Source organism: Populus alba, chromosome 7, assembly GCF_005239225.2.
Source record: "Populus alba chromosome 7, ASM523922v2, whole genome shotgun sequence".
Classification (NCBI taxonomy): domain Eukaryota; kingdom Viridiplantae; phylum Streptophyta; class Magnoliopsida; order Malpighiales; family Salicaceae; genus Populus; species Populus alba.
This window is the reverse complement of record NC_133290.1, coordinates 11,966,353-11,976,977: the sequence shown is the minus strand read 5'-3', so window position 1 is coordinate 11,976,977 and position 10,625 is coordinate 11,966,353. Positions and strand designations below refer to the sequence as shown.

General features: G+C 32.1%; 1 protein-coding gene across 1 annotated transcript; it reads right to left on the bottom strand.

Annotated features, from left to right (window-relative positions):
- Positions 1-2,140: 2,140 nt before the first annotated feature.
- On the bottom strand, positions 2,141-5,218 carry LOC118043593 (probable trehalose-phosphate phosphatase J). Its single transcript, XM_035051614.2, has 12 exons — positions 5,003-5,218; positions 4,599-4,881; positions 4,334-4,474; positions 4,171-4,242; positions 3,946-4,038; positions 3,772-3,828; positions 3,591-3,692; positions 3,421-3,498; positions 3,219-3,288; positions 2,830-2,900; positions 2,630-2,722; positions 2,141-2,488 (listed from the first exon to the last, which is right to left on the bottom strand). The coding sequence occupies exons 2-12, from the start codon at positions 4,872-4,874 to the stop codon at positions 2,417-2,419; spliced, it is 1,125 nt and encodes a 374-aa protein (XP_034907505.1). The 5' UTR covers positions 4,875-4,881; positions 5,003-5,218; the 3' UTR covers positions 2,141-2,416.
- Positions 5,219-10,625: the final 5,407 nt, after the last annotated feature.

Below are 10,625 nucleotides of genomic sequence, written 5' to 3'. Positions count from 1 at the left end.
CATGCTTCAAGGCAAGGATGCAAAGAACTGTAGCCATCGTATACCTTCAGATAAAAAGATCAAGAGACCTGGCTAAGTGTTGCAGCATCTTGTAAAGAAGAGGGAAAAAAACTCAAAATAGGATATCACGTACAACATTTTTATATATATTTTTTATCATCCTTCTCATAAGTCTCTCCTTTTGACTCAGCATAATATAATTTAAAGTAAAAGACGAAAGTTTAATCTATAACATGGGGCCTGCACACTGCCAAATCTCCAAATGATCCAATCATAAATGAAAACGATAACCTTATCTCCAAATTAAGGATTTGTCAGTGAGTTAGCTATGATAAGTTCTATCTACATACCTTTTCTTTTCTTACATTGCATTTTCTAGTAAATTATGAATGTAATGAGAGAGTTTTTCCCTACCTCAGCACAAAATTAGAGATCCTTGTGAACTTTATTAATGTTGATGCTAAATAATGTTACTCAACAGTGATTGATCTGTACTAAATATGGTAATGGTGGTCTATCATATAAGATCAATAATGCATGTTTGTGTTTTTACATGGCCATGCCAACTTATCTTCTTGGAAGGATAAAGTCATTTCATTTTGCTGGGTCAGAAAATTTGCCATACATTGCTTTTCTTTCTTTGTAAATAGTGACGGATCAGCATCATCTTTTCTTTTTACACAACTCCATACCTTCCAAATATGTTGTAGAGAGTACATACAGCAATCTTGTAGTCCTTGACGAGTGATTATTGAGCTCCTTGTGGAAAGCAACAAAAGGAAATGCAGCCTTAAACTCTTCCTACCTTTCTTAAAAGAGATATGTGGCCTCTGAGATTTTTCTAACCGGTCCATTTTAAGATCTGTAAAGCAGTTATCACAAGATACCTCCCTTCCTCAACCTTCTAGCGGGGGTAGCCTTCGAAATTATTAGCAAAGGAATATTCATTCACAAAGCTGGCAACCGTGGGCTCACAGACCTTTCTCTTACAAGCATCGTTTGTGAAAAACTTGTACATTATCAAGAAAGTGTACCAAATATTCCAAGGTCATTGTGACGTAAAATGCGAAAGGTTCTTTGTCTAGAGTTTCCTTTGGAAAAAATGAACTAGACACATTTGAAGCTGCATAGCTGAAAGAAGCAGATTCTGAAAGCCTTGTGTTCTTTCTGTGGTATACATAATTACCAATCCCATCAGTTGTTCAAAGTCGTCGTTGCGTTTGATTAGTATCCAAGATAAAATAAACAGATATAAATATATTTGGATAAAAAAACAAAAAAAAGAAAGATATAAATTTAAAACTATTTCTAAAATATAAACAAAGAAAGACATTTAAGAGGGATTAAGTTATTTGTTCATATCAACACACTTCGGGGGCTTTGTTTGCGATTTGAGGTCCCAAGCACATGCAAGTGTGTGTGAGCTAAGGCATGCCAAGCTGCAGTGGCTTTAATTACATTGAAAAAATAATAGTAACAATAATGTCAAGAAAAATAAAATATTAACAACATTGCGAGGCCACACTTATTATATGTTTGGATGTTAATCAAACCCAAAATTTTTAAAAGTTTTTGGATTGCTCAAATGCAATGCCAGCACACTCTTAAATTGTTCATCAAGCTAGGTTTTGTAATTGAGAATGAGGCTATTAATTAGATGGCGAGTAACGTTGAGATGTTGCTACATCATTCTCCCGAAATATCGTAAATCTCGAAGTAGAGACTACTTTCTGTAGAACAAAAGGTTTTTAATCAATAAAGTAGGATGATCAATGATGAAAAATTGAACATGGTTCCCACGTTCATGTCCTTAGACATGAAGGTTGAAGGCCTTGGAATGGACTTGTTCTCACATAATAATGGATCACTAGCTACGGAAAAGATGATCTGTAGCACCATCGTCATTTAGTAATGAATTCCGTCCAGGGGAATTATTCTTGCAAATATCCTTTCCCAAAGATGCCCACAAAGATGTGCAAAGAAAAAACAATTTGTATTCTTTCAGCAGCCCATATGGGGGAGCTTACAATATTGTTTAATTATTAGGTTTGGTTATGGAGAGCGCACACACTTTCATCCACACTCAATTTAAAAATAAATCTTCATTATTTTATTTTTATTTTGTGCTCGAGTCAAGGGTGTAGAGGAGATGAGGCTGAAATATCTATGCATTTAATTAGATTAATTACTTGCAATTAAGTTACACAGATCTTAATCTCCCCTTGTACCCAGCTAGCTAGCTACAAGATATACAGAGCCTTTCAAGCCAAGAAGATAGTCATTATATTTCCTACTTTTCTTGTTCATACTTTTTAATCTTGAACAAGAGATGATTACATAGTCTAACATCCCACCCTTAATTACATTTCTTGAAGGGGTGGGTATATCTGTACTGTCTCAATCCTCCCTCTACTCTTTACACCACCCTTGACCGCCCTTGAAAGGGCAGCCGTTTCCACTCCACCAGACGTCGCAAGAAATCCATAACCTGTAGGAGCATTCAGAACTCATAAGCTACATGGCTGGCTAGCTCGTGTATCTGCTAGCTAGTTACTGCTCATAAGAAAAAGGAAAAAAGAAAAAGAATCATCGCTGAATAACAGCAATTATACATGTGGTGGATACTTGCCTGGGTGGGTTCCTGGAGGGAATAAGATGCACTAGTGTCCTTTGGGATTTTAGAGACCAAGATACCAAAACCTTGTCCTCTCTCTCTTAGTACCTGATAACAGTAGCCAAAAAATATTATTACCCTTAAAAGATCTGAATTAAAGTTTGATGTATAAACTATAAAGGAGAGATCTTGTTTATATTTTAAGCATAGGATACCTTAAATGCATCTTCGTCCGTTCTATCATCTCCAATGTAAACAGGAAAGACATCAGTGCAATTGGCGAATCCTGTAGGAGATATATATATATAAATTAATTAGTAGAGTTAAAGGTCATTAATTAAAAGTACAACACTAATTATTATCCAGCACTATTACTTGTCTGGCTTTAATTTTTTTTCTCCCAAGTAGATAGACAAATCTAGTGGGGGGGGGGGGTTGACACCTTTTTAAACACTTGGTTTTATTTATTTATTTATTTCGGTTTCTTGAGATACATTGAAACTGTTTGATTCCAATAATTAAAAAAAAAAAAGTGTATTTTTTTAGTTCGTGATTATTATCAATCAATTACGGGAAAGCGACAGGAAAACAACACTAAACTTACCAAGTGACTCTAACAAAAATTCAAGAGCCTTTCCTTTGTCCCATTTAATGGTCGGGCGGATTTCTAAAACCTGTGTAAAACAAAATGGTGCTGAAAGTGAGACATCTCTTGTTTTATATACTCTTAAAATATTACAAAGTTAAGAAATAAATAAATACAGTATTGTTAATTAATTTATTATTAATTAGATGCCAAACCACACCTTTCTTCCTTGAGTAAGTCGAAGCTTTGGGTACTCCTTCAACACTGACTTAACTACTTGTGCCAGTCCACTCCATTTCTGTATTTTTTTCATGCATTAAAGTTAGCTAAAATATATATTACTTTTTAATATAATAGTCGTAGCAATATTATTTGGTGCGCGACTCCTACTTTCTCATCAACGCAGCGATAGTGCACAGAGAGGCAGAATTTGTTGTTCTCCACCTTGGCCCCTGGAGTTGTTTTAGTTTTCTCTACCAATTCTTCGTAAACCTGAAATCCCGTAATAAAAAACGATGTAAATATCATCAAGACTTTGAATTATTTCTATAACATATATGGAGTAAATTACCTCATCTATCATGGGAAGAAATTCACTGGCAGCCTGAAAGACAACACCATCACCGCCCTGAAAAATACAACATAAAAGACAAGAATTTCTATCATTTTGCGGAAGAAGATAGGGGAAATTCATGAAGCCATTTACTAGATGGTACTTGCAAATACAGTGGTAAAGCTCACTCACTTTCTTGTATTTGGAGCCTTTTGCTGGTCCTTTAATGTCCATGCCATGGCTTCCAGCATAGTACAGTTCTGCTAACCGTACAAAGTTATACACCTATAAAATATAGATGAAGATTACGAAGTTAAGCTCAGAATTACAGACCACACGAACAGAAAAGACAGAGTAAGATGTACTTATTAGCCTCTAATATTACATTAAAGAAAAGGAAAAAGCTTCCAAATGTACCTTGTCTCTGCACCTCCCACTCACTATTGCAGTAGGGAAAAATCTTGCAAGCTTTCTCACTGTTGCTCTCATCTAAGTTTACCACAACAGAAACTTCAGTAACAATATATATATAATATATATATAAAAAGAGAGATGTACTGTACAAAGGACTCAATACCACCTGCTTGGACATGAAAGCTTTATCTGGGTCATCAACAATAGGAGAAAGTGTGCCATCATAGTCCAAGAACATAACAATTTGCTTTCCTTTAGAGGCATCAATTATCTGCTCAAACATCTCCAGTGCTGATGGGTGGTGAAGCTGCAAACACCACATTAAAAATAAATAAATAAAAAGGAGTCATCTTTTGATACTTGCAAAACTGGTCCTTTCTCGAACTTGAATTAGTATAGAGATTAGGTTTTTGGGTTCTGCGTGTACTCACAATCCATGAACTTTGTTCTTCATTAACAGAAGGTGTGGACTTGATATGAGTAGGAGATGAGGCTTTCATGGAATCAACCCAAGCATTAATTCTTGCTCCTCCATTGATTTCCAGATTCTTTAAGAGTTTCTTTCTAGATATGGATATGTAACCACCTGGTGCCGCTGGAGGTTTCTGGGCCGCCGTGGTGAAGATGGAGGAGTTTGTTACATGCACTGTGATTGCCAAGTTGAGTCCAGAATTTGTATCAGCCACTACCACATTTTGGTTTGTCATCTTTCCACTAGAAAAAACAAAAAACCAAAATCACATTTTCTTTCAAATAAGTACATACAAGATTTGGAACCCAATCAAGACTATATAATCAAGAATCAAGAAAAACCCATTTGAGAAAACTACGCTACCTTAAGAGTAGAAGACACTAATATTAGAAGCTAGAACAAGCTGGAGTAGTGAAGAAGAACCAGAGGAATCGAAACAGGGTGCTCTGTTTTATCACTCTTTAAGCTTCAAGAAGAAATATAGAGAGGAAGAAAAAGAGAGACAGAGAAAGAGAGAATGTGAAGAAGAGAAGCCAACAAACCGCTCACAATGATTTTTTAAGAGAGAGCGAGAGGTAATGTATGCTTGCAAGAGAGGCACAGCCGGAATGGTCGATTTATAGTTGCAAACCAAGACGGACGAGAGGGCCTCATGCACCCTCTCCTAGTAAACTCTAAACTGCGGACCCACAGAACTGGCCCAGCACCCGAAATCCTGAAGTGGACCCACATGCGGCTTTGGCCCCTAGCCGTCTTCCATAACTTCCTTGCCAGCTAGCAGTTTGTGTACGTGGAAGACATTCTTTGGTTGACTTGACTATGGTGGATTCCCGCCACGTGTAAATATAGATGCCAGCCCCACCAACTCGTCATCCACCTGCACCTTCGGCTTTGGATGCATAAACAATTTAGAGCCCACCTCCGATCCCTCCCTCTCATGAAAACACCAAACCATACCACACCATGAGAAAGGAAAGGTAAGGTAAGGTCTTGAGCAGCCTTGACCTGACCCTTCCCGGTCCTTGAAACGCCCCTAGTAATCACGAAGAAAACTAACACCTCTAACCTTCCTAGTTATATGGTATTCTGCAAAACCAGCTGCGATCTGTTCCTTTATGTTCTTCCATTTTTAGAGTTTTTAATTTGAGCATGCAGAACCAAGCCCATGCATCTTTTGCTGGATAGTTTATTAAAGCTGCGTTGTCTGTTTATTTTACTCCCTAGCTAGATCGTTTATATTCAAGTTAATTTCCATGATTCCATCCACTCCTAAAAAGAAAGTATCGGTATCTGTAGATATATACATTAATTAAACGAATACATAAACAGCTATAAGATTACAATTTTACATGCTTGTTCTTTTAGTTACATAAAGTTCTTTCTCATGCTAAAACATTCATCCTTCGGTTTTAATTAATTATCGTTTTAAAATCATTTCACCGATTTCACGAATGTCATCATTGGCATGGATTCTGTTCTTCTTTTTATACATTTCTTGCTTTAAGAAAGATGGGTGATTCAATTTTAATCCGAGGAATTTGCATCGAGATCTTATATAACGTTTGTACATAATTTAAAATGGACAATAGCCTATGTAAAAGAATTATTTTTTTTTTAATAAATAAATTAGAATGTTATTAGGTATGCTTTCTTCATTAAATGAAGTTATCGAATGCATTACCGCGAAGTTATGACTGCTTCTATTGTTGTTATGGTAATTTGGTTGGCTACAATCACCAAACATATGTGAATAGTTATGTGTATGGATTTAACATGTGAACACACTAATTTTCAAAGATATAATGTTTTATATCGATGTCTATATATGTTTTATTATTTTGTTTATTTAATATTTTTTTTTAAAAAAAAAGATGTCAATTTTGATACCATAAGGTAGACAATTCATATAAAAATCCTCTAGAGTAGCCTTGGTGCACGTGCTTTGATGTGGGATTATAATTTTTTTCTTCAAAAAATGATGTTTAGGTTCCAAAATAAGGTAAAACATGACAAAAAAAACTCGTTATGACAAACTTGTAATCCTAATAATCAAAACAAAGTCAATCCAAGACATCTCATCAAACCAGTAGCCTAGATAATAAGATTTGAATAACCTAATAAAAAACATGAAGGATTACAAAACTTTTTTTTAAAAAAAAACAAATCTCATGACCCAAGTTATTAAACCCGAAACACCTAATTTAAAAAAACTATGAAATCCAAATCTCAATATATTAAAATTATGAAAACCAAATTGAAAAACATAACAACACCATCAATTTGAATTAAAGGATGAAATAGAAAAACTACTAAATTTTTTACAAGAAAACCAAGGATAAAAATTAGAAATCTAAAGAATAAGGACCACATTAGAAAATATAATATTTGATAAACTAAGATTGAATGATGATATTTAAAACAAATAAAATTTCTACAAAAGAGCAAAAATAAAAAATTAGAAATTAAAAGAAAAAGAATTGAAATTGAAATTTCAATAATTAAAAGGGTTAAGCTATAATTTTTAGGGGAGAAGAAAATAAGAACGGAAAAATAAATAAAGGGCTATAGACATCAAATCGAACCAGTAATAGAGACCCATATCGCATCTACAGAAAGAGAACACGACGACTCTTTAAACAACACGATAGAATGGTATTTTTGGATGCTAGGAAATGCCTCACGTACCACTTGAAGGGCACAGTCACCTCCCACGTGCCCTCACTTTTTTTTTTATTAGTCAAATACAAAATTGCTTCTAAGTTGACTTTGTAATTACAAAAAAACCATTGTGAAAAGCCAAAACACCCCTTGACTTGAGACTAAATTTTTTAAATTTATTTTAAGGGTATTTTCATAGTTTCACTGTGCATTTAATTGTTTATTATTTTTTACATTTATACAAATACAAAAGATCCCTTCAGCAATCATAATAACCAAAAAAACCATTATAAAAATACAAAAATACCCCTTGACGCCATGTTTAATCTTTTTTCTTCCAAGGATATTTGGGTCATTTTACTAGACAATAAAGTTTTGAAAAAAATACTTATTTTTTCTCACTTTATTTGTTAATAATAAATGAGTCACATGAAAAAATTTTAATGCCTTTAAAAATATATTTTAAGTTTTTTAGATGGAAAAAAAAATCATTATATTATTCTAGGGAAGAGTCATATATAATAAATCCAGAAATATATTACTTTCCCAATAGATTTGAGCTTTTTTTTAAGGTTACTAAACCTCGAAAAAGAAATTGAAAGAAAGATAGAAAGAAAGATAGAAAGAAAGAGATAATAAGACAGAAAAAAAATAACCACCCAAGATGACTTGCATGCCAAGAAAAAGAACAAGAAAGATTCTCAATTGACTGAAGAACTCAAAGAAGACTATTTGATCAAAGATTTGAATCTCTCATGTTCTATAATGTTAATAAATTAATTACTTTAAGCTAATTAAGAAAAAGTAACAGATTCTGATATTAAATTAAATGGTCGTCACGTTCAGAATATTTCGCATGCATTGCTACGTATCTTGTTCTATCACCAAATATCTTGGTACTATCCGTGCTTTCTTTATAAATTATTTCACACTGCATAATTATCAAGAGAATAAAAAGTTCTTTCGGTAAAGTATTCTTTATTGAATTATTAAAGATAAAGATAAGAAACATGGAAAAATATTGAGTTTGAGAATATAATTATGATTGTTTTTTAAAGTATATTTTATGTTAAAATATATTAAAATAATATTTTTATTTTTTAAAAAATTATTTTTAAAATTATCATATCAAAACGATCTCTAATATAAAAAAATTTATTTTTTTTATAAAAACAAGTAAATTTACTGTCTGCGTTTCCAAACTCATACAGACACCTACAGATAGTAATAGTAATTTGACAGCTGAATTTTATATTTTTTGTTATAGTATAATTACTCTATTACCCTTGCATTTAAATTTTTAAAAGATTTACTTGAGGGGCTTATTTGTAATTTCAAAGTGCCAAAAAAGACAAACGAAATAATTTTCGGCCTCCACTTTCTCCTTTTATTTCGCAAGCATTGCTACGTATCTTCCTCTATCACCAAATGTTTTGGTAGTATCTGTGCTTTTTTTAATAAATTATTTCACACTGTATAATTATACTTTACTAGAAGAAAAAGGGGAGCCTTTTGAAGATGCTAATGACGAACTATTGGCTTTTAAGTTTTAGGAGTTAGTAAAATAGGAAAAGTTAAGTAATAATAAGGTACAAAGACACATTTTCATAATGGAAAAGTCATCCCGTGTTTTTCGCCTAAATCTAAGCTTTTAATCCCCTCTTTTGTTTTTTTGCAATTAATGTCATTATCATCATCCTTAATTTGTTAGCTTCGAGTTTTGTTGCCTCCTTTGAGAAATTCTCAAGGTTATGTTTAGTTAATGTACATAAATAAAAGATATAGATAAAAATACATAAAAATATATTTAATTAAAGACATAATAAAAATATATTTAACTAAAGAAATAATAACAATATCAAGCCATTGAGAGATACCACTTGATAAACGAGAAGCCACGATGATGAAGGTTTTTGAAAAAAAAAAAAAAAAAACAAAAAAAAGCTCTCCACTTTCTAATTATTCTTTCCTACATCTCAGTAAATATTTACCAGCTTAGCTTACTCTTAGAGTGTACCGATTTATTTGAGAGAAAGCTAAGAAATGCGGGAAAAACACTGTGTATTTATTTGTTTAATGTATATTTTAATAGTAAATTGATTGTTTTTTCATTTAAAAAACTCTAAATAAAATGTCCTTTCAGGGTAAAACAGTTTTTTTTTGGCTCATTTATCATTTTAAAATTGTTAAGGAATGTCTAGGTATAGGGTTTTTTTTTAGCATTCCGTAATTTTTTTACAGTATAATTACTTTAGTACCCTATATTCAAATTTTTATAAACTTTACTTAAGGGGCTTATTTGTAATTTCAATAAAAACTTTTAATAATTACTCTATTTTTTTTTTGTAATAATATTTGGTTCCAGAGTATAAAGTAGTATCTTTGAAAAAAAAAACTCAAAAGGCTGTTAACGTGTATGTTGCATGCATTAGTCGTGCTACTGTATGTGGATAGTGTATGCAGCTGACTCTATAGGTCAAAAATGTTATTCCACCTTGTTATTCGATTTGTCTCTGCCTCCTCTTCATCCTAGTACGACACGTGTAGTCGCCATACCTTTGATGCATTGCCAACATCCTTTTCTTTTTTTCCTTTCTTTTCCCTTTCCATCTAGAAATCCATGTTGCATTCTTTTGATTTCTTTTCCTTTTATTTAAGATAGTTTTTGATTTTTTTTTCTTTTTCAATTTCACCCCTTCATTTTTCTATCCTTTCATATTCTACCCTTTCATATTTGATGCTAATTCTTCTTCTTCTTCTTCTTCTTTTGCTTTGTTTAGTTTTTTAATTTGGGATATTTATTTTTTATTTTTATCATTTAATATTAAGTTGGTTGACAATATTTTTTTTTAATTGAACTCGTGTTTTCAATTTCACATGTTAGGAATTTGAAATGTTAACCAAGATTTAAAAGATTCACCCAAATTAATTAGTATAGGTTAAAACAGTAAATTTATCATTTTTTCTCTTACAATTACTTTAATACTCGCCTTCCTTCAATTATTGTGGATTAGCTATTTTTTAATTGATTGAGGTTATTGTTGTCTTTTTTGTTTTTATTGCAAAGTTCAGTTACTATAATGCCAATAAATGCAAAACAATACTTAACTTGGGTATACTATATTTTTAAAATAAAAAAAAAAATCACTTTTAAATCTTGACTATAGGGTCTTAATTGTCATCTTAGAGGCAATTTGGCCCTTTTTACTTAATGTTGATAATATTTTTTTAAAAAAATATTTTATTTTGTTTCTTGATTTTATTCATCAATATTGAATTGGTTGGGAAATAAACTTTGTAAATGGTTTTTTTTTTTTAATCTTTGTTT